Genomic DNA, 22,340 nt, shown 5'->3' on the forward strand with positions numbered 1-22,340 from the left:
GGCGACGGGGGATGTGCCTCCTTGGCCTAGAAAGTGACGATTATGGAAACGAGGTGTTCATGTTGAAGGGATCAGATGTTGTGATGGACAAACAGTGACTGGATGGTCATCGGAGAAGATCCCTATGGCGGGGGGAGACGGTGCCAACAGTCGCTTCTCGGCGATGGTGGCAATTGTGTCTCTATCTGATCAGAAGACGTGAGACTCTCTCAGTGGACGACAGGCACAGAAAAGCATGGTATATCTGGCATTGCAAGATATGTAGGCCGTCTCCGTTTAGTCAAACGCAGGCGCGGTTGACGGAATGGGAGTCGGGGGAAACAGGCAGATGGGACAAGATATGGAGCGGCACACGCCTTATTTACTGTGACGAGCCTCTTTGGACCGAGTTAGTATACTACTGTAGGAGTAGGAGTAGTATTAGTACATGGTACTACTGGTAGGCTCCGTTTTCTGGGCGGCTGACCCGGACGTCTAGGCTCCTTAGGCGTATGCTCGGACCTATGACTGCCTCGTTGCGGTGCCCCTTAGCCCCTAAGCCCTGACTTGGCCGGGCTTGGTGCACGCGACCCCCCGTGACCAGCTGACAGCATACGACTACCTACATGTATGTACGGAACACTGTGCTGTTCGTACATAAGGTTCTAGTCCTAAGCAGTCTCTTGGGCCACAGACGATGTCTCCTCGGATCAGCGCTCGCAGAACTTCGATTGATTAACAAAGACGTCTAATTAATCTCATTACACATTGTCTGGAGTTGAAGTTCCCAACTTGACAGGAATGATCGCAAAGTGAGTTTGCAGGGCAAAAGTGAACCAGTGGCTCTTGGCTCTGGTGAGTGGGTTGAATCAACGCCGTCGCTATGTTCCTGATTCATCGCCATCGTTTCACTCCTCTTCGTCGTCGTCATCGTCGTCATCCTCTTCCGACTCTTCATTCTCGTCATCGCTGTCGGCCTCTAGAGGATATTCCATCACGATGGACTGACACCACTTCTCGAATTCCGAGCGCCATTCACGCAACAGCTTTGATTTGATACCCTTGCCCATGTAGCCCTCCGTGATAGCCTTTTTCCACTCTGCGGGCTTCTGGTCTTCGATGGCGCTCCACTTGAGGGAATTTTCCGCCATCGTCCCGAGGCCCTCGAGCCCAAGGTTCTCGAAGGCCATGTATGACTGCCAGAAGTCGTGACTCAAGCCATTCTTGCCATGGCCTAGGATTGCAGGGTCGTCGTTGTTTAGGGACACAGATACGCCCCGTGAAAGCAAGGCCGGTAGAGTGTGCGACAGTATGGAACTCGAGAGCCGTAGAATCTCGTTCGATATCGGGCAACTCTCGATCAATATCTTCTTCTCCTTGACCATGTCAATCAGCAGCGGATGCTTGTACAGCGAATACCCGTGCCCGATGCGTCTGGTCCCCAGTAGGATTGCGTCGAATAGGTTGTTGTCGGTGCTGTCGCCATCCCCCAGGCACTCGCCGGCGTGAAAGAAAAAGGGAAGATCCACTCCTGCTTCGGCGCACGTCTTTTTGAACCAGAATATAATCGGTGTCAGGTCTTTCAGAGTTCGGCCCGGATCTTCCTGACCGACAAAGTCGATGCCGCAAACGAGATGGGGAAATTTCTTCTTTATTCGGATGGATTCTTTCATAGCATCGGCTATGGCTCGATTGTCCATGCTTCTGATGACTGTCCAAATCATGCGTGCGCCGTTGAACTTCTTCCCTGCCGGTGTCTTCTTGAACTTTTCAATCTCCTCGCCAAACGCGGCAAAGAAGTCGTCGAACCGCCCAACTTGGCCGTGCGTCTCGCCCTTCTTCCGAAATTCAAACTTGAAGGCAGTCCGAATGTCGACGTATATGATACCATCATTGGCCAATTGCTCGAGTAATCGTGCCATGGCGCGGCGAAAAATTGGTTCGTAATAAAGCATCCCCCCAATCACCACAAAAGTACTCTGGAATTTCCGCCAGATCGCATTCATGCCGTGATGATGGCACAACGACTCCTCTGCCGTGATGGTGCATCTACTGATTAGCCACTTCTTGAATGTGGTCTCATCATCGGGGAATGAGCGTTGCGCCTCTCTGATAGGAACAGGGGCATTCGATGTGTAAGTCGTACTCCAAATATTGACCGGGGTCTTCTGCTTCTTGATCTCTTCTTCAGAGTAGTAGCGGAATTGCAGGAACCCCGTTCTACGCTTGTCCTTATTGCTGAGTGCCTCAGGTGCGAGGATACAGAAGCCCTTCTCACCTAAGGCCTGATCAACGAGCCAGTCAATGTCAATCATAGCGTCAAGGTGAGCATGCAGTAAAGCCCCTTTGGGCATTCGCTCGATGATCTTCCATAGTTCAGTGGTTTCCATGCGATCTCGTGCCAGAGTGAACATCATTCCAGGATACAGGTGACCACCATTTTTATCCATCAGGCTCTCCTCGAACTCGGACGTCCAGACGGTTTTCAACTCCCGCCGCCGAATGGAGGCCATGATCTTTGCTGCCTGTTTGGCGATAGGCGTCATAGACTGCTTGAAAAGACGGTCATGTCGCTGCTTCTTCTCCTGCTCTATCAGTGCCTGTCTCCCAGCAAAGTACTTTTGGATGAATGGGTCGTCGGTCTGCGGGATCCCTTCCTCCAACTCCCACTCAAGTTGGGAGTCAATAGAGCCCTCATCGGAGGATTCTTGCTGTGATTCCATACCTACCGCTGACCCAAGATGAAGACGGATAAAACGTTCAATGAACACCGCCAATTTTGAGAGGGCTCCTGTGCCAGCGAGGCTCACCGAATGTCATATCGTGAGAAACCTGCGGCCGGATTGGAAAATCGAGTCTTGGCACTTATGTAAGCTATTACTAAGTAGACACTTGGCAGAACCGGGCACGAGGCTGAATAAAGTCGCGCAAGGCTGATGCACCGTAATGAGGGAGGGAGCCTTTCAGTCAAGTTACATAGTACACGTTGCTAAGTTTGAAGTATCGCTCTACTTATCATATCCTATCTGAGTGCTATCCGATCCATATCCTTCCCAATTCAATACAAGAAAGTTCCAGCTTCCCTTAGCTGCTACCAAGAATGGAACATCCTACCCAAACACATATAATCATAGACTTCGTTCACTTTGTCAACCAAACAGTCGTCACCCCTCAACACCGTCCTTCATACAGAATAGTCGTCACCCCTATACAAGACTTGACAGAGGCTTGATAACTGGATCTGACTTTGTCCAATCGTCGCAAGGTTGGGCTGCCGCGGCTTTATTATGCCCGTTCCAACACTTCGAAGATCCCGTCCAAAACCACCGGTGTCTGCATCGTCTCCTGCATAAACTCAATCATTGAACACTGCGAAGAGGATGTTGTCGACGTGGTATTTGCTCTGGGTCTCGGTTCCAGAAGCCCGAGTCCAAGGAGTTCTGCGTGGTCGGCATATTTTTCTGCTTCCAAAGCAAGATCGATCGCCGACGGCTGTCGACGAATATAATTATAGCTTGTAGGGCTTGACTCATACGAGGTACCGAAGACGGGTGACGCGTTGGTATTGAGCTCCCGGATCGGGCTTCTGAAGCTGCTGTAGGATGCACTCGGCGAAGGTCGGACAGAAGAGGATGACGAAGACACCGTTGGGGAGCTCATGGCGCTTGAACTTGGATTCTTCGGTGTTGATCGATGGAGAAGGTTATGACTGAATATGGTGTGAAGAGACAACCGCACTCGCGAGGAGGTTGAGGAAGGATGGTTGTGAAATCTCCTGGACATTGGTTTAACGATGAATGCTTCTTCTTGGTTGAGACTCAGAGCCTCAAAGATGGAGACTAACTGTGCAACCGCCATGTCCCTTCGGGGGCTGAACCAAGTCTTATGTAAACAGAGAAAATGGTCTCGATTCCTGTATTAAGCTCGACGTTGGCCAGCAGGTCGAGGGTGAGGTGATAAGCGAAAGAATGTGGTCTGTTAAACAATAGCTCGAGAAAGCGGGCACGAGGCAACGAACGAACGAACGGGCTTGCTGCAAGTTGCCTGGGAAATATGGTACAAAGATGCCCGAGCGACAGAACGTTGTAAAGAAGGCAGATGAAAGAAAAGGTCAGGACACGGCCGATCGGGAAGGGTCCAAGAGCGAAAGGGAGCCACCTAAGAGGTCAGTGAGACATTCCTCTAAAGGGAGAGATGAAGGATGTGTCCCTCTGTCTCCCGAGCAGTGACAGATGTTATAGTGAGCCGTGCTCGCAGGGACCAACGGCGTCGTCCGCACAGTCAGATGACGCTCGTTTCGTCCAGCCCGGAAACATTGTTGGGACACTGGAAACATTCAAGGGCAATTCTCTCGTTGCAGATGCTCCCGAAGCTCTGACGAACGATTGCAAATCTATCGAGGGGCAGCACCTCAGACGCGAGACCGGGATGGCAGAGCACTAATCCTCGACACTGGCATCAAGCCCGCCGCGTCGACTGCGCAGACGCGAGGATGGCGCAGGCTAGTGTCCCGCACCTTCAGCTTTGACGCGATCAACGCCCCGGTCTGCCAGTCTGGCCCGCCGTCACCCTGGTTCCGCTGCTTGGTGCCTCCCACGGACCGGCGTTGTTGCAGCAATCTGACTGGATGCTCAGTGCGCATAAGGATTTACTCTGTACCAGTGTACTCTACCAGGCACCAGGCACCACCTACGAGTACCAGGTACTTCTTCTGTTGCCGTTGAGGTCTACGGAGTACTCCGTGGTGTAACAGCTCCTCCCAGTGCTCGTCTGACCTGTTTCCAACTTAACACTGCTATGTTACAGGTTTGTCTCCTCACACCAGTCCCGCAAGTCGAAATCGACCGAAGCGATAATCCCTACCGAGTACCTCCCGAGTACGGAGCAGCTAGTGTTGCTACTCAATAGCTTCTAGCTATAATTCCATTATATCCGAACTTACGAAACACACGCGCGTCAGATTCGCCCGTCGCAACGCCAAATCCCTGCTCGAAACCGTAACCAAGCTGGCCCCTGTGGCTACCTCATTTCGCATGGTCCTCTGATCCGCGTTTCAGGACCGGGGGATTCATCGAGTCTCGACCTAGACCGATATACGATACTCTCCATTGCCGCAATGTTCCTAGCGAGAAAGACCAGCAGGGAGTGAGAAGCTGCCAAAGTGGTGCAACAACGATGTGTGATACTCCGTACTCCGTATACATGCATCCAGACAAGAGGAGGAACGTCTCTCGCTTCTCCAACACCTCTGAACAGTGACGGTGGAGGGTTGAGTTCCAAGCATCCCTGTTCGCGTTGGTGTTATTGTTTCACTCGCGCATCAAGCCCTGGATCTCTAAGTTCTAGTTTGCCCACAATCAGAGACCTGCAATCGGAAGTGCTCTTCGGATCATCGCGACATGGCATCCAACTATTTCGTAGACTCTGTTTCTCCCAACCCGTTTCATTGGCTGGCATTACTGCTGGACATGGTAATCCCTCCAGCAGAGGCTATGTACTCCGTCATCTCGATTGAATCAAACTTGCGAACATCACCTCTCAGTTTAAGGGGTTCTAATAACACATAAACATTGCATCCTGAGCCAAGCCGTCGATCTTTCTAATTCTTTTGCCTCTTAGACGCCATCGCTTTGTTGATCACCATCGAGCATCCTGAGCTCCCGGGGCTCAATATCTGCAACACAAAACACAAGGAAATAAAAGGTCTCGTGTCAGTCATCGGCCTCATCAAGATAGAATATCATTCGCGCTCGCTTCGATCGCTTCGTGGTCTTCTCGTCGTAAAGCTTCTTCGTAAGCTTTCACCCCATGCTGAGGCGTCAAAGCTTTCCATAATCCCTTGCTCTCCAATACCACTGGCGTTGCTGCCTTGTCGGCTGTGGCTCAATGTTGGTGTTGGCGTTGTAGGCGAGGCTCTTGCTGCTGCAGAGTATGAAGTATCAACCGATTCCAATCTGGGTGACCGAATCGGACTGCCCCTAGGCGACTCATCCGGGCCAAATGACCAAGCACTTCTCAACGAGTCCCGAGGTTGAAATGATGTGTCAATAGGCGGTAGGCTAGGAGCCTTCTTGGGCGTATATGTCGGCGTTGAGAAAGTAAAGTCGTGAGGCTGGGTACTGCTACTGCTCTCAAGGTTGTCATCGGGATTCTCGATGAAGATCTCAGGGACAGGAAGCGAGGGGGGCGCCCCAAGGCGCGAATTGCGCTTCATATCTCTCGCCCTTTTGAACTTTCTTGACCAATGCAGAGTGTCAAAAAACCCCATCACTGTGTCGCGTCGAATCGTCTCTTGTACCCTCTGAAGACGCGCCCGCCGTCGGAGGAATTCTTCCAGTCGTAGACTACGTGAATCGGTGATCACGTTGTAATGTGCCAATAGGAAGAGACACGCCGTGAAAGGGATCCCCCGGTCTGGATCGGCCGTCAGCATGACCTCTTGATAAAATACATTCATTCGCTCCCGTCGCCGTCGGATTTCGGCCACGGGTATTTGGTTGACCCGTTCCGCCAGCTTGTCGAGATCAATTCCGTCCACCACTCTCACACCGGGTCTCACGGGGTCGCCAGGTTGGACGGAGCAGTCCTCTTTGATACTCCGCACCGTGAAATCACCATCGTAGATTCGCATTTGGAAGACACCGGACAGTTCCTATCGATTGTTAGTGGACGTAGCGACAGATCCATAAGGTAAGTCTTACCCCCAGTAAACGCGGGAACTGTTCCTTGGAGATGAATCCAGTGCCGTTTGGATCAAAATCTGCCCATGCGTGTTTGAATCGTCGAATCTCATCTCGACTCACAATGGACATTCCGCTGCTCTGCTGGTAGACGTACGAGAAACTCTCGAAGATCATGGAAACGAACAATGAGACGAAGATGTACATGCTGATGATGTTCCACGAGATGAAAAGCGCTCTCGCCCAGTTTGAACTGCCGCAGTCGCTGTCGAAGAAACTAGCTTCTCGAACGCAGAGAGGAGGTCTGATGCTTGCATAATCCTCCATGATCTGGTTCCATCCTTCCCCAATGCTCGTGCGAAACAGAAGGATGAGCGCCTTGGGTACGGTTCGGAAGTTGACGTTATTGCTTTCGTTTTCCCCGAACCGCGTGAGTCCGAATGCTTGAGTAAACGCAATTGCGTAGACCAAGAAGAGAACGAACCACGTTGCCAAGAGGTTCGCTATGAGAGGGAGAGACGCTGCAGCAGTCTTGAACAGCTGGTCCAGTTGATTGTTTCGCGGAATGAGGAGGAAGGAGACCGACACGAGGAAGAGCTTGTGCAGTTGATCAAAGCCTCGACTGTTGACCTTCGCCAGTGCTATTAGCGAAGTGACAAAAATCCCTGATACGGCCAAAATCGAGTAGATATCCCAGGAGCTGCGTCTGAAACGGTGCCATCCGAGCCCAAAAATCCTAATCGCGATATTGGCAATCAGAATGATCGTGAAAGCCAAGAACAGACCTTCCCTCAGCGTCTCCCACCAGGATGGCTCGGGATAGAAATCGACGGTGAGAAGAATGAGATGGAGAATCAATATCGTGGTGATGAATCGTTGCCACTTCCCTCGTTTCTTAATCGAGAGGTTGTAGCATCGTTTCTTCCAATTGGCGCTGGTCTCGCCGATCGAGCGCTTGGAAGGGGAGATTTGTCTGAGGAGTTTCCGTAGTTCGAGCCACGAACGTTGCTCCGCGGTCAAGAATGCGACGCCCGTCTGTTCTGTGTAGTTACGCATGAAAACAGATATGAACAAGGTCAGCACAAAGACGGCACCCAAGAGGTTGAAAATGATGAAATAGACGGCATTGCCTTGCGCGGCAAAGGGTTCGGGTTGGAGTCCCCTTCCTGTAATGCTCGTCCCTGACCACATAACGTTAACCCATCCTTCCTGAGAGACAATCTGGAAGAGGATGAACAAAGCACTGCCGAAATCATCGAAACTGAACCATGGGTTTGCCACCTGCCTTGGAGCTAGTACAGGCCAATTGAAGGGTGTTGAGTTGAACTCTCCCACGCAATTTGACAGCGCACTGTAGCCGAAGTCGCCGTCGTTGCAAGCCTGCATTTTCCCATTGAAGAGGTTTACCCCAAAAATCGCAAAGGGAATTAGCAAACTCATTGAGACAAAGGCAGCAGCAAGGACTTTGTAACCACCAATGATGATCACAGAGTAGAAAGTATCTCTGGCAGTGTCGCTGATATTGAGTAGTCGCAACGCTCTCAGCGCTTTGAAAGCACCAACCGCACGTGAGACACCGTTATCTCGAAACATGGTTGTGATAACGTTGATCCACAACGTGATCAAGACCACACCATCGATGAAGCCCCAGACGCTCCGAGAGTAGGCATGGGGGGTGAAAAAGAGCCCGTCCGCAATGGCCTTGATGATTGCCTCCACTGTAAAAAGGACAGCGAAACCAAGATCAGTCCAGACAAACCACGTCGTAACGTCCACATTGTTATTCTGGTGGTACTCGCGCTGATACAATGGAGTAGTAATGCAAGCCAGAATGACCATTGCCACAATGGCGGCATATGTGAACGCGGAGAATGCATACCAGGCTGGTCTGTACGGAGAGACTCCTTCCACACGTTCGTTCCCACGTCCAGGACCAACGAGGTATTGACAAAATCTTCGGATCGGGTTATGCGGTTTGAAAATGAACAAGGACACGTTGTAATTTGGGTGCTTCTGCAGGTATTGACGTTGCGCTCGCCGCCGGTTTTCAGTGGTCGTTACCACCTGTTTGGCTGCAGCTCGTGGATCAAACTCCTCGTTCGCTCGAATCGTCGTGGCGCTTGAATAGAAAGGGTTCGGTTCTTTGTGGTGGTTGAGGCCCGTGATTTTGCCCCAATATTGGGAGAGCAGACCAGGCTTTACCAAGATATGTTGGGGGAGATGCGCAGACGTTGGACGTTTGGGCAAACCATCCTCTTGCTCGTCCAGAAAATCTTTGACCACCGCCTCCTTCAGCAGCTGTTCCACTGTGGCTGAGCCATACTCAAGAGCATCCCGATGCCGGATCGATTCTCGTCCCATCTTGAACACTGAGGTGAGGGACAGATTTCCAGATGTAGAGCTGCTGATCTCTTTCTGCTTCAAAAAAGCCTTCACTTGCTGAAGCCGTTTCTCATCCTCGGACACATCGAAACTCTCCTGGATGACAGCAATAAACATGTTCATCACAATCAGATTCGAGATAATGAACCATAAAATGAAGAATATTGCACTAAGCCATGCGGTGTCCCAGATGAGGTTGAACTGGGTCGCGTTGTACATGAGCTCCGTCCAATTCTCGCTAGAAAAGATTTGGTACATTCCAAGAAAGGAATTCCATATGTCGAAAAAAGTCACGGGGATCGTCTCGCCAGAGGGGTCTACCGAAGGGTAGTCGCCTCTAAACAGCTGAGACGCGAGGATGGCGGCCAAGAACGTGAACAGAAACACGAACAAAATCAGGTTAAGTAACCCAACGATATTCCCAAACACAACCATTACCAGTTCTCTGGTGACCCTCACAGCCAGGACCACTCGATAGATACGAGCAATCTGAAAGGCAGTGAGCCATGCATATGGTTGTCCTGAATTCCTGATAGGAGGGATTTGCGCAACGCTGGTGACGACGGCGAGCAAGAGGTCGACCAAATTCCGTTTGCCACGAAAGAAGTGCCTCCAGTCAGACAGGAACCGCAAGATAATCTCCACAAGGAGAAGTAGTGTCACAACAGTTTCCGAGTTCATGATAAAGGTCTTTCGGTCATCGCCCATACGGGCACTGCGAAGGCTCTGTACCACGAGATCATACACAATAAGGAGGGTCCAGAACCAGTGTGTCTTGTCAAACAGTTTCTTTAGCTGGCTCCTGTTCGTCATCGGATCCTCGCTGAGTACCGGCGCGTCAATCTTTTCTGCAGTGAAAGCGCTCTGCTTGCTTTCTTCCCGGATGATCTGGAACGACGAGGTGATAACAGCAACCAACAAGTTCACCAGCCACAAGCTGAGGACGACAATGCCTGCAGCGAAGAAGAGCGCTGCGGCGAGATAGTCGGAGTCTGTGAGATAATACAGAAGATCGGAAAAGGTGTTGGAACTGATAATGACGAATACGAGTTCCAGAGACTGCGCAATGTTGTCGAAACTAACAGTTCCATTGTATGGACCCTCCGAGCCCTCAATGCAGACCGAGTTTTGCGGACACAAATAGCCCTTAGGAGTACCGGTCCCGTTTTGACCATCACCTTTAAGCCAAGGCATAGGCTCGCCCGTCACGGCATGCAGGTATCCTCCACAAAATTGCACGTTGTCCGGAGCTAGGTTGAGAGTGTAGTTCTGCCCAGAACCATCGTCGCCGACCCAAACACAGGTACGTCTTAGACTTGATTTGAAGCTCTGGACGCCGATAATGCCAAAGATCAACCAGAAGAAGCCGATCAAGAACGCCACGTGGACAAGAAGGGGTGCTGCCTTTTTCAGACTGCGAAGAATGATAGAGGTACCGGCTGTTAGCCCTAATAGTCGCAGGATCCGAAGGCAACTCAGCATATTGAAAACATAGACATGGGTGCTGTCTTCAACTCTGCCTATCTGCATCGCAAAGGATATCCAGTACGAGACAACAGCGACGAAATCGAGACGGTTGAATGAATGTCTGAGGAAGGCCCGTCGCGCGAGACGAATTCGTTGCTGCTGTTTAGTGTGGCCAGGACCGCCAGGTTCTGGGACGCCTGTGAACGTGCGGACAATTGATGGTTGACTTGGAACATCGTTGTTCGTTGGTGCCACATCTCGAATATGTTGGGGGGCCAGAAGCGTCTGCGCTTTCTGCAGAACAGCCTTCTTCAGCCCCAGAGACCGGTCGATCGTGCTGAACTCACGAGGGTTCGATATGAACCCTGAAACGATTGTCCGGGCAATCAACTCAAGAGTATACACGACAAATAATGCAAAGATGGCGTAATCGAATCTGTTACTACCCCATGCTTTGCTCCTCGTCTGAAGATAGACGGCATGGGATGCGGCATTTACGGCGAGCAAAACCGTTTGAGCGACGATCAAGGCCAAGATGGTCGGTTCCATCCAAGGATGGACCAATACTTCGCAGAGCCATTTTCGAAGTTTGTTATCGGGGCCAAAAATGCCCCATGTCTTTCCTAGGAGAGGATTTGGATGACGGAGAGGAAAGACTGGAGATGACGACGCCTCGACGGATGGGACTTTCTCGAGAGGTGATTTGGGTGGCGGTGCCGATTCTTCGTCCGGGGCAGGAGAAGCCGAGGTGCTTGGGCGCCGATGCTCTCGTACAGATGATTTGCGACGGATACTTCGTTCAACCATGTCCGAGTCGTTACTCAAATTGACCACACGTTGTGATATCTCTCGGAGCATTGAGTTGGCCCTAGCTATTGGTGACGGAGAGGGTGACAAGGACCTTGAGCGTTCGCTAGACTCTCGCCGACCTGAGGATGCCAGGCGGCTAATGCCACTTCCAGTGCTCAATTTTCGATGCAAGCCGGCATGTATATCAAGTGTGGGAAGATCATCGCCTAGCCTAGTTCCAGGCCCACGCAGCAGCGAAGGGGACTCGCCATCCGTCCATCGAACGCTGGACCTCCGTTGTCTGTCGTGCCGTTGACCTCTCGAAGTGGAACTGGAAGTCCTCAAAGAAGACGTGAGACGGCGGCCCTCCGTCAAAGGAGTTGTGTCAGTATCTGGCGGTGAGAACATACTCTCAGCATCGGGATCGTTGAGATCTTCACCGGCAGGGGTTGTGACGATGGTCGGCCGTCGCATCGCTATATTAGAAGGTGTGGATGGCTGAGGGAATTCCAATCCGACTGTAGCAGCTGCAAACCCTTCGACGTCTTCGATAGGAAAGTCTCTGCTGCTCCCGCCTCTTGATGAAAACCCAACAGATCCGAACGAAGTTTCACCTCTTGTGGGTGACTCCTCTTCCAAGCGCTCATAGTTGGGAGTCCGCCGACCCGTCAGTAAAGACCGGGTGCGATTATGCCCATGCCCATGACCAAAAATCCCCCGTCCAGAACTTCCGGGGTCATTAGAACTGGGGGATGAATCGTCCGGAGGCCTGGAGAGATCTTGCAGAGGTATAGACGGGGGGCCGGTCGCCTTTGGCGGCGTTCTATCGCGCGAAGACATTTTTTGAGAGACCTCAGGAGAGGCAGAAATCGAACAGCATCAGCTACATCGGAGGGCTGCAGGACATCTCGACGGTTGCGACTAGGCGAATCGTCCACGAGTATGTTGGGAAGAGGGTGCGAAGGCTGGTGGGAAACGAGCGAATGCTGCGGTCACGATCGAGCTGAGGTTTCGAATTTCAAGTTCCACAACGCAGTGGAGCGCCGGGCCAATGGTCAAAGGTGAAAACGAATGGATGATATGTTGAGGCTCATAGTAGAAGTGCGACTGAGCGACAAGTCGAGGCGAGAATTATTTGTTTGCAGGAACACAGCAGTATTAGGTAGTTCATGAGTTCGCGTCGAAGTCTCGGTTGTCAGACGCAGGAGAGCCACATGTCTAGAAAGAGTGTGGCGCAGGTTGGGGGCTTAGGGGCTTGGGCCCTTAGGCTTAGGCCCGGGGGCGGGTTTACCCTAAGACTTCGTACAGCTGCACCCAGTGCCCCATCAGAGTTGACTGCGTGAGGGTATGTACCCTTTGGCATCGGGGTTAACTACAGTAGTAGGATTTCAGGTGGTTTAGGTACCTTAGTACCTAGGTAGGTAAGGTGCCTGGTACCTGCTTAGTACGGGATATAGGGTGCTGAAGCATACCTACCTGTATGTACAGAATACTCTGTACAGAGTACATTAATGGTATATCGTATATATCCGTACAATTTGGCTCATTAGGTACCTAGTACTGTATGCTCTGACGCGCGGCTTAGGCACTTGGGACCCCTTTGGTGTCTAGGTAGGCTTTTCTAGCCTGCGCTGTGGACGTGCACGGAGTAATTAACGGAGTACGCAGTACTGTAAGGCAGACCTCCCATCTGCCGAATTTCAGGTTTCAGGGGCCTCCTAAGCCATGGCATCGATGTTGCCAGTTAACGCCAAACGCCCCTTAGCCTTGAGCCCCTCCTACCCAGTACTCGTACGTTACGAGATGTTCTATCATAAAGCCGACTACTGTTTCATTTGTGATGTCCACACGTCAATCCTACCTAGAAGTTCCCAACCCTGATGAAAGGTGTTGTCATGAAGATGGCATGAGGGACCGGTGCAAACCGTTTCAACGGCGACGCGTCAGCCGTGCTATATTTATAGGCTGGCTTCTCCGCTGTCTCTGATTATGGATCCCTCCACTTTATGTTTGTATTCATGTCTTCCCTCGGTGGTTGAATCTTCCCTTAGACACCAAACAGATCAACCGCAAGAAGAAATCCAAGTCATTAATGCTGTCGTCAGAAGCATGTTTCATACAATTATGTTATTTGCAAATCATGCCGCCGCCCTGGAGTGGTACCTACCTTGGGAGCTAGCACCCGCAAAAGCTATAACATCTTCTTCAATACTAGGTCTCCACGCATGGCGGCAATGCTCCTCCACCTGGTGGGATCTGAGTATAGGCCCTAGACTGTCCATTAAGACGGTCAATGCCACGTGACTCTCGCAGTTCTCAAGAGACGCTTCACCTGCTCAGGCACCATCTCTTTTGTTCTCATACTGACTTTACGGAGAGTTCGGAAACCTTTATGCTTTCGGAAGATGTCATCCCAGAGTCGCCCCTCGACACATTCCATCTCACTCTTCTCATCAACGGAGCTGAGCATGATTGGGATATCCATGACCTCTTCTTGTTTCTGCTTCCAGCCGTCATGGCCAACGATGCGGGTTAAAGGAGCTAAAGCATCATCCCAAGTACCTGATCGGAGGTGGCATTGATCGAATTGAAACTCGTGCAAAACCTTGCGATGCAACATGATAAAGCCCGAGGCCTGACTGGCATCTAAGCTCGCATTTCGAAGCTGCATTGATTTCAGGTGACGAAATTTGATAGGCCTGAAAGAGGATTTTGTACTCGCGTTGGGACATGCATTTGAGCAGTCCAGAGACGTGGGGCGTGAAGTGCAAGGCTCCACGTGGAGGGCAAGTGGACAAGGTCCTTTGTTGCCCAGCCATTGGAACTTGAAATGTTCCAACGATGGCACTGTCTGCAAGTAGCTGTGCAAGATCTTGAGATGATCCGACGGCTGGTCGCGACCATATTCGAAGCTGTCCATTTCAATGGCTAGCGTCTTGATGCGGCGCCAAACCCGGGACGAGGCAGGAGAAGACCCAATACTCAGGTGAGATCGAAGGTAGAGTAACGCGGCCGGGTGAATAGGCGCTAGGGTGAGCGTCTCCAGCTGCGGCGGGTTCGCACACTCCACGGCCAGTCTCAGCGAAACCAATGCATAGTCAACAATATCCTTGCGGTACCTTTGACCCGCAGATTGGCCTAGGCACGACACATGTAGATGACGTAAGTCTGGCATGGCCGAGAGAGCCCGCAAGAAGGAATCGACATTGGTTGCGGCGTGGAACAAAGGGGGATATTGCTTAACCAGCAGGTCATTCATCTCCCAAGAGCCATATTTGGACGACGAACAGGACGAGGAGCTGGACGATGATGTTGGCCTAGAGCTGACTAGATGTGGTTCGTATTGGAAGGTGATTTCTTCGAGTGTGCCCGGAGCTAGAAGAGGCGGCAGAAAGGTGTCTGAGTGGTGCGGCATGGCGAATGAGAGAGTCCGCACATGATGGCCGATCCTGTCCAAGGCAGCCATCCGCGCCCTGCGCGAAAAGGTGTTGGTAGTAAACTGGACTTGCAGGTGTTTGAACAGGATCGGAGCGACGTCGTGAGCAAAGCCTTTGCACACCAGCCGAAGCGATTGCTGATCATCCTTGGGGAGGCAGGACAAGAAGGATTCGCGGGTGAGATCGGTCCGCCAGAATTTTGCGAAGGCGATTGAAGACATGTTTGACCTGGGACATTGTTTGACTGATATGAACTCGTTGCTGTGCTGTGAAAAATCGAGGTCCTTGTGCCACGGACGAACAAGAAGGCACGTATTTCCCGAACACCATTCGATTACACCAGAGTGGAGAGTGCCGAAGAACAAGAGGAGGCAGAGACACGAAGCTCAGCTACCTCATGGGAAGCTGGTAATTGCTGCTGGATGAATGGAAAGAGGGCAAGATGGAAGCTGGTTGCCTGGGGGGAGAGACACGCCCAGGCAGAGAAGATGGGGACATACGTGAGAACCTACCTCGTGGGAGGGGAGAAGATATAACTGAGCCATTTGCCGACAGAGAGAGACCGGCGAATGCAGATGGCAGGAATTGTGTTGCATACATAGTATGGTGCTATATCGCGAGCGTTGCGCGGTCGTTGGAGCGCGCAAGGCACAGAGCAACGTGATTATAGGTGGTTGACTGGGTTTAGGGCCACGGCTGCAAGTTGAGCTGCAGGTGGTGGTTGTTTCGTGGCTGATTCGCGCCACATTCTCGTGAGGGAGGAGGGTAAGTTAGTATACTCTGTACTCCGTACTATCGTGTCAGGAGTTCTAGTTTCGGCAGAGGGCGCCGTCCTGGATAATGGCGGGCATTGAAAACAAGCCAGGGAGTATAGAGTGAATAGGTATACAGCAATATTCTGCATGATGGTTGTTTCCTTCCATGCCTACAGAAGAATACTAGGTGGTAAACGGTCCGCACCGCGTCGGGCCCTGAACTGGGGTCCGCGTAAAATATTATGGCGCGTTGGGCGCGCATGTTTGTTACAGTATCCGTGGTCCCTATTATGACAGAAACTCGGTGATGAAGACAGGCAATTGTCTTATCACAGTCCCTATTTATCTGGGCAATTCAACTGTCTCGCATGCTCTCCTCAATTCAGGCCTGACCAAACCCTTCAAGCGCAGCCTGCGCGCCTCAGCACTCAGCACTGGCATTTCGCGTCCTCAGAATGCCGTCACGTGCCATCACGTGCCGTCACGTGCCATTGTGCCTCGGCTATTCAGGTACTATTGGTGAAGCTGGGCAGCCAGTTGGTTGTCTCTCTGCTTCGCCACCAATTAATTCATTAGGTGCTACGTACGTACGGAGGACTGAACTGGGAAATCCCTCCCACTGCAACAAGCCCCAATCATCTTGAGATACCGGGCTCGATATCCGCCGACTTGCAACCAGTCACATTGTCGGGCTGTGCGGGTTCTCTCGTTGGTCTCGTCAAATCGATAATGACATCAACTGCGCTTGAAACATTGTCGGCGTCGCCGGTGGGAAAAAAATGGCACCGCGCAGGTGGGCACGCGACATCTACTCCGTCCCTCATATACGGATTGATGCCACCTACTCACCTCTCATCCGTGGTTTATAGACTCAATACATGTTACAGCCTTTCGTTTGTTTCTTATTGCCTTGTAGATTTCATTTTGACTTTTGTCAGATCGGGAAGGCGGTCCATCACGAGGCGGGTTGACCTTGCCTCTCTATTATCGCCATGATCTCGTGGCTGAGCCCAGTTCCTTCTCTTCCTGAGCCATTAGGACCGCACAAAGTTGGCACGATAGAATGGGAAATCCCTATCTCAGAGATTCCTTTGCCTACGCCCGTCCCCGATCCTCAGATCTCAACCCTCAAGTTCCGCATCTTCTATCCGACCCTCTCGACCGCCACCTCCAAGATTTCTGAACCATGGCTCCCGCAACCACAACGGGCCTGGAGTCAAGCATACGCTTCATTCATGGGGGCAAGCCCCAAGCTGTCGTCCTTGGTCGCAAGCTTTCCTTTCTTCCTCAACTACACCAAACTTCCTGCCACACCCGACACACCTCTCCTGCCCCGGGATCCGTCCTCCAAATACCCGGTGGTTGTCTTCTCTCACGGCCTGGGAGGCAATTTTAACACATATAGCGCAATATGCACCTCACTCGCAAGTTTTGGCATCGTGTGTGTGGCTCCAGAACATCGTGACGGCAGTGCCCCTATCACCTTCATCCGCGCTGCGGACGGAACGACGACCTCGATCGGCTACCAGAGATACCCGCACACTCCCACTCCCGATGTCCTTACCTCTCGCAACGCCCAGCTACGGATCCGGGTGTGGGAACTGGAGCAACTGTTCACCGTATTGACCCGGCTCAATTCGGGCGGACAACAGTTTTCCAACTATGCTGCCAGGGACAGCATGACGGCAAAGTCAGACTCCCTGTCCTGGAACAACAAACTTGACTTACGGCCGGGTCGAGTTACGTGGGCCGGACATTCCTTTGGTGCTTGTGCTATGGTCCAATTGGTGAAGTCAGTGTACTACTCCAAGTCCACGCCCTCTCTAGAGGGTACACCCTACGAAAACGATCTGGACTGGCAGCCCCTGTACAAACCCACATCGAATTTCGATCTTGTCTGTCAGATCACTCCGGGCTCGCCCATCGCGCTGCTGGATCTCTGGGCCATGCCCCTACACGCAGAGCAGACAAGATGGCTCTTCGAGAAGCCACTGCCATGCTACGACCAAGATCCCACTGACAGCGGCAAGACAACCCCGACTGTCGTCGCAATCGTGACTGCTGAATTCTACAGACACACCGAGTTGCTTTATCGAATGCGAGCTGCCCTGTCACCCAGCCCAGCAGAGGCCACAACAACGCTGGAGGGTCGGATCGAAAGCTCCAATTCTCGTCAGGAACGGGAAGAACTCACCAAAACTACGGCGCTTTCTGCGCCGCCATCCAAGAATTCCTCTCAAACAAGTGCAGATGTTGATGTTCAGTCCGACTCCATCTCTACCTCACCACATGTCTCATCCGCGTCATCGCCGCAGACATCCTCCGTTCCCAGCCGCACGCCGTCCCCCATTCCCGGCCCCAGCGACGTCCCTAGCCCAGCGTCCTCCACAACTTCCGTTTCGTCTTCTTTCCCATCTGGACCTGAGCGGGCCTCCAGACCTGCTCACCCATCTCATCCGAAAATGTACCTCGTCCCCTCCAGCGCCCATCTCTCCCAGTCTGATTTTGGTCTGTTGTTCCCCCGCTTGGTTCGCTATCTCACCAAAGCCGAGGAGCCGGAAGAGATTATTGCCCTGAACGTGAGGGCTATTCTCAGCATGATGCGCGGCACTGGACTGGAGCCCGAACCATTCAAGTGTTCTCAGAGCTCCAAAGCTGCGGAGCATGAGAAAGACGCTGCGGATGAAGATGACATCTTGACCGAACGGTGTAAAGAGAAAAGATTCGTTCCTGTGCCGCTTGCGGACTGACTGGCTGGCTGATCGATCCCTTCTCAAGTTTGGCTGGATGTTGTATTGCTCGATTCGAAAGGTTTAATACGTCACGGCATAGAAATGATAGAAAAGACCAACGGATATATTCAGGATGGTTTCCGTTGAACGCGAACTTCACGACATGACCGGAGTCGGGGATGACAGGGCCCTGAATTTAGTTACACAGAAATAGAGATGGGTCTGGGTTTGGGATAGAGCACGGGATGTCTCGAGTCTGTTTTCTTTGAGCGGGTTGTCTTTGGGCGAACGAGCGCGCGGTCCAACGTTTATGTTTCGCAAAATGCACTCTGCGCAGGGCAACGTGGCGGATCTTGCTGAATTCCGAATCCTCGCTCTCCAGGGCGCAAAGATTTTTATTTCCTCTGCACTAGATGAGGATGACAGTAAGAGCAAAGAAGATCTATACATTTCCTAGAGTCCGCATAGACATTGTTATTGCAGAAATCGACGAGCAGAGGAGTGTGTCTAAAAAGTCTCTTCTCAGCTGTGGCGCATACGTGCTTCTCGGGCAATGATACATCCTGCTGCTGGCTCGAGGAGTGTGGGCTTAGTCAAATGGTCTTGATTCTCGCTATGCTATCGTGCTAGTCTAGACGTGCCAGGACAAGACAAAAAAGGAACTTTATCGTGTAATTGAGCTGTGGCTTTTTCTTGCATTGAGAGAAGCACAACCTTTCTTTGTCTGTTCGTTCGCTCATGTCGTTACCACTTCAAGGCCTGCCGCTGAATGGATGCAAGTCTTCACTATTGGTCTCACTTGTGCAAATGAGACACCACCCCTGTTCTCCCGTCCTGGTTGCACGTTCTGACACACTCCGTCTCCGGCAAACTCGTCACGTCCATGTTTGGTGGGGAAACAACACGAACCCTTCTGTCGTTTCACTGAACCAATTCCGCATTGACAAAACTGACCCTGTAGATGTGACAAGGCAGGGTGCGGGCACAACCAACCTAGCCATTGGATGTGGCCGTCTACAAGTCAGCGTCATCCTCATCCGGCAAGGGCATTGCGGCAGCCTCGGTCATCTCCTTCTGGTACTGATCAAGCAGTTGCTGGTTGATCTGGACCTCGGGAGGTGCGAGAGCCGGCGCAGCAACAAACTCAAGTTGAGGGTTGCCGACTAGTTTCCGTGCCAGCCAGAGGAAAGGCTTCTCGAAGTTGTAGTTGGATTTAGCCGAAATGTCGTAGTATTGGAGGTTCTTCTTGCGGTGGAACGTGATGGTCTTCGCCTTGACCTTGCGCTCCTTGACGTCGACCTTGTTTCCGCACAGGACGATTGGGATGTTTTCGCAAACACGGACAAGATCACCTGTTTGATTTTGTCAGTCTGGAAGAAATTGGCCATAGATAGATGTGCACATACGGTGCCAGTTGGGGACGTTCTTGTAGGTGATTCTGGAAGTAACATCAAACATGATGATGCCACACTGGCCGTTGATGTAGTAACCGTCTCTTAGACCGCCAAATTTCTCTTGGCCAGCGGTATCCCAGACATCAAATTGAATCTGACCAAGGTTCTAGATCGGCGTTAGACGTGACCCTGCGTGTGAGATATGTGGTACGTACGGTTGAGAAGCCTAGAGGATGAACTTCGACACCGAGAGTCGCGATGTACTTCTTCTCGAATTCTCCGGTCAGATGGCGCTTGACGAAGGTGGTCTATCAACATCGTTAGTGAGACCGATTCCGCCAGATGGAGTTGTTACGCCAACAGCCAGCGAGGCTCGGAAGATGTTTCCAAGCAGCTTCATACCTTTCCTGTGCCACCATCACCAACCAACACAAGCTTGAAGGTTGGCACGGCTTGAGCAGCTTCCGCCATCGTGATTGTGACCTTGTTGTTGTGGAGTTGAATAAACGCGGATAGGGAGTTGCGCAAGAGTTACAACTGCAATGATGCCACGGTATTTGGACCTGTGACACTGGCGCGGGGATGATGAAGAAGGAAAGGGATTGTGATCTGAAGTATTTAGTGAGGTGGAGGCTGCGCAAGTGAAGAGGCGGAAAGATTGTTTTCAGGAAGTCGCATGTGCCAAGACTCTGTTTGCTGGGGGACCAAAAGATTGGGCACCGATACAAGTGACACCCGCGGTCACGTGTAAGGCGGGCAGACCCAAGTTTCCAGAGGTTTCGTTCTAATCGATACATTGATAAGTCGGACCACCTCGTAACGCACAGCCTACGTAGTGCACAACCGTTCATTATACCCACCAACACGCGTAACTACAACTTTAAGTAACTCGTTCTTAACTAATTATAGTATATATTATTCTATAACTATCTTAATATACCTATTATATCCGAGTAAACCCTATAAGACGCGATTCGCGCGTACGAACGCGGCGACTATCCCTCTCTTAATACCGCCGCTACCGCCTTTAATATTAGCCGCTATACCTTAACGCGTCGATTAAGAGAAGGAAATACTCGTTAATAGACTCGCGAGATATAATAGCTTTTATCTTATACTTAAGAGTAACTTCTCGTATAATAGATTATGGATCTTAATATCGTCGAAGCCTCTTTTATCTTTATATAGATACGAGAGTTTATAGGACTTCTCTTAACAGTCTCTAGAGAATCTTCTTTAGACGACTATAATTAGATTATACGCTTTCTCTAGCGTTAACTAAATATATAATTAAAGATAGATCGAAAGATTAAATATCTATATATAGAGAATATCTTCTTAAGTACTCTAAGAATCTTTTTTAATTACTTTTAGCGCGTTCTTAAGACTTATAATATTTATACGAGCGATATCTAGAACTTCGACGAGTTAGAACTCGAAATAGATATTTATAATAACTAGAGAGTCTTAGAAAGAGTCTTAATAAAGCGTTTTTATCGTAAGACTTCTAAAAATCGCGATTAAGTTATTATTATTAAGGTCTATTCGTTTAAGAGCGCGTTAATAAACTTATTAATTATATTTAAGAATAAAGAACTCTAGTTATTATAGTTTTTAGATAATCTTTTATTAAATTAGTACTTTATATATATAAAGAACACGTTTATCTTAAATAATATTAATATTAACGTGGATGATAAGCGAGCTGGCCAGATAAGCGAGCTGGCCACTTTCCCTCAAAATCACGACCATCAACTTTAAATAGATATTACTCTACCACCAAAGCTAAATATATCTTCAAATGAATGTCAGTTGATCCTTGCCCAACAAGCTATCAAGAAAAACCCAAAACTAAGTATTCGAGAGGCAGCTAAACTCTACTCGGTCCCTCGTTCTACCCTGGGTACGCGACTCAAGGGTACCCAATCTCGATACGATAGCATACCCAACTCACGAAACCTGACCTCCCTCGAAGAGGACACGATTGTTCAGTATACTCTCGACCTCGATGCGCGATCGCACCCTCTCCGACTCGGTGGTGTGGAAGATATGGCTAACCGACTACTGGCGGAGCGCGACGCGCCGCCCGTCGGAAAGCGATGGGCGTCCAACTTTTGTTAAGCGACGACCAGAGCTCCGGACGCGTTTCTTTCGTCGGTACGACTATCAGAGGGCCCAATGTGAAGATCCCGACGTGATTCGCGCGTGGTTCGCGCTCGTAAAGAATATGGTCGCAAAATATGGCGTGATGGACGCGGATATCTACAATTTTGATGAGACCGGGTTTCTAATGGGTATGATCTCGACAGGCATGGTCGTGACAAGTGCCGAAAGGCGCTCGGGCGCGAAGTTGGTCCAGCCTGGCAATCGAGAATGGGTGACAGTGATTCAGGGCGTCAACGCGCTGGGCTGGACGGTTCCGCCGTTTATTATTGTTTCGGGTAAATACCATCTCTCCACCTGGTACCAAAACAGCTCTCTCCCACCTAACTGGGTTATCGCCACGTCTCCTAACGGCTGGACCACGAACGAGAGAGGTCTAGAATGGATCCGGCACTTTGATCAGCACACAAAACCGCGAACGACGGGTAAATATCGTCTCTTAGTGCTCGACGGGCACGAAAGCCACCACTCGACCGATTTTGAGCTCTATTGTAAGGAGCACGATATTATTACCCTCTGTATGCCGCCTCATTCATCTCATATCCTCCAGCCTCTCGACGTT

The 22,340-nt window shown here is 50.9% G+C and overlaps 6 protein-coding genes across 6 annotated transcripts; 1 reads left to right on the forward strand and 5 right to left on the reverse strand.

Annotated features, from left to right (window-relative positions):
• Positions 1-887: 887 nt before the first annotated feature.
• On the reverse strand, positions 888-2,702 carry A1O3_01215 (uncharacterized protein; the record flags this gene model as incomplete). Its single annotated transcript, XM_007731363.1, has 1 exon — positions 888-2,702. One exon carries the CDS (start codon positions 2,700-2,702, stop codon positions 888-890), a length of 1,815 nt encoding a protein of 604 aa, XP_007729553.1.
• A 562-nt stretch (positions 2,703-3,264) lies between these two features.
• On the reverse strand, positions 3,265-3,771 carry A1O3_01216 (uncharacterized protein; the record flags this gene model as incomplete). Its single annotated transcript, XM_007731364.1, has 1 exon — positions 3,265-3,771. Exon 1 carries the CDS (start codon positions 3,760-3,762, stop codon positions 3,265-3,267), a length of 498 nt encoding a protein of 165 aa, XP_007729554.1. The 5' UTR covers positions 3,763-3,771.
• Positions 3,772-5,719: 1,948 nt separating this feature from the next.
• A1O3_01217 (uncharacterized protein) lies at positions 5,720-12,137 on the reverse strand (the record flags this gene model as incomplete). Its single annotated transcript, XM_007731365.1, has 2 exons — positions 5,720-6,631; positions 6,681-12,137. The coding sequence occupies 2 exons, from the start codon at positions 12,135-12,137 to the stop codon at positions 5,720-5,722; spliced, it is 6,369 nt and encodes a 2,122-aa protein (XP_007729555.1).
• A 1,450-nt stretch (positions 12,138-13,587) lies between these two features.
• Positions 13,588-14,955, reverse strand: A1O3_01218 (uncharacterized protein; the record flags this gene model as incomplete). Its single annotated transcript, XM_007731366.1, has 1 exon — positions 13,588-14,955. The coding sequence occupies one exon, from the start codon at positions 14,953-14,955 to the stop codon at positions 13,588-13,590; it is 1,368 nt and encodes a 455-aa protein (XP_007729556.1).
• Positions 14,956-16,481: 1,526 nt separating this feature from the next.
• On the forward strand, positions 16,482-18,239 carry A1O3_01219 (uncharacterized protein; the record flags this gene model as incomplete). The annotated part of the gene is made up of 1 exon (XM_007731367.1): positions 16,482-18,239. One exon carries the CDS (start codon positions 16,482-16,484, stop codon positions 18,237-18,239), a length of 1,758 nt encoding a protein of 585 aa, XP_007729557.1.
• Positions 18,240-19,235: 996 nt separating this feature from the next.
• Positions 19,236-20,086, reverse strand: A1O3_01220 (GTP-binding nuclear protein GSP1/Ran; the record flags this gene model as incomplete). Its single annotated transcript, XM_007731368.1, has 4 exons — positions 19,236-19,573; positions 19,628-19,781; positions 19,831-19,923; positions 20,018-20,086. The coding sequence occupies 4 exons, from the start codon at positions 20,084-20,086 to the stop codon at positions 19,236-19,238; spliced, it is 654 nt and encodes a 217-aa protein (XP_007729558.1).
• Positions 20,087-22,340: the final 2,254 nt, after the last annotated feature.

Source organism: Capronia epimyces, assembly GCF_000585565.1.
Source record: "Capronia epimyces CBS 606.96 chromosome Unknown aczIQ-supercont1.1, whole genome shotgun sequence".
Classification (NCBI taxonomy): domain Eukaryota; kingdom Fungi; phylum Ascomycota; class Eurotiomycetes; order Chaetothyriales; family Herpotrichiellaceae; genus Capronia; species Capronia epimyces.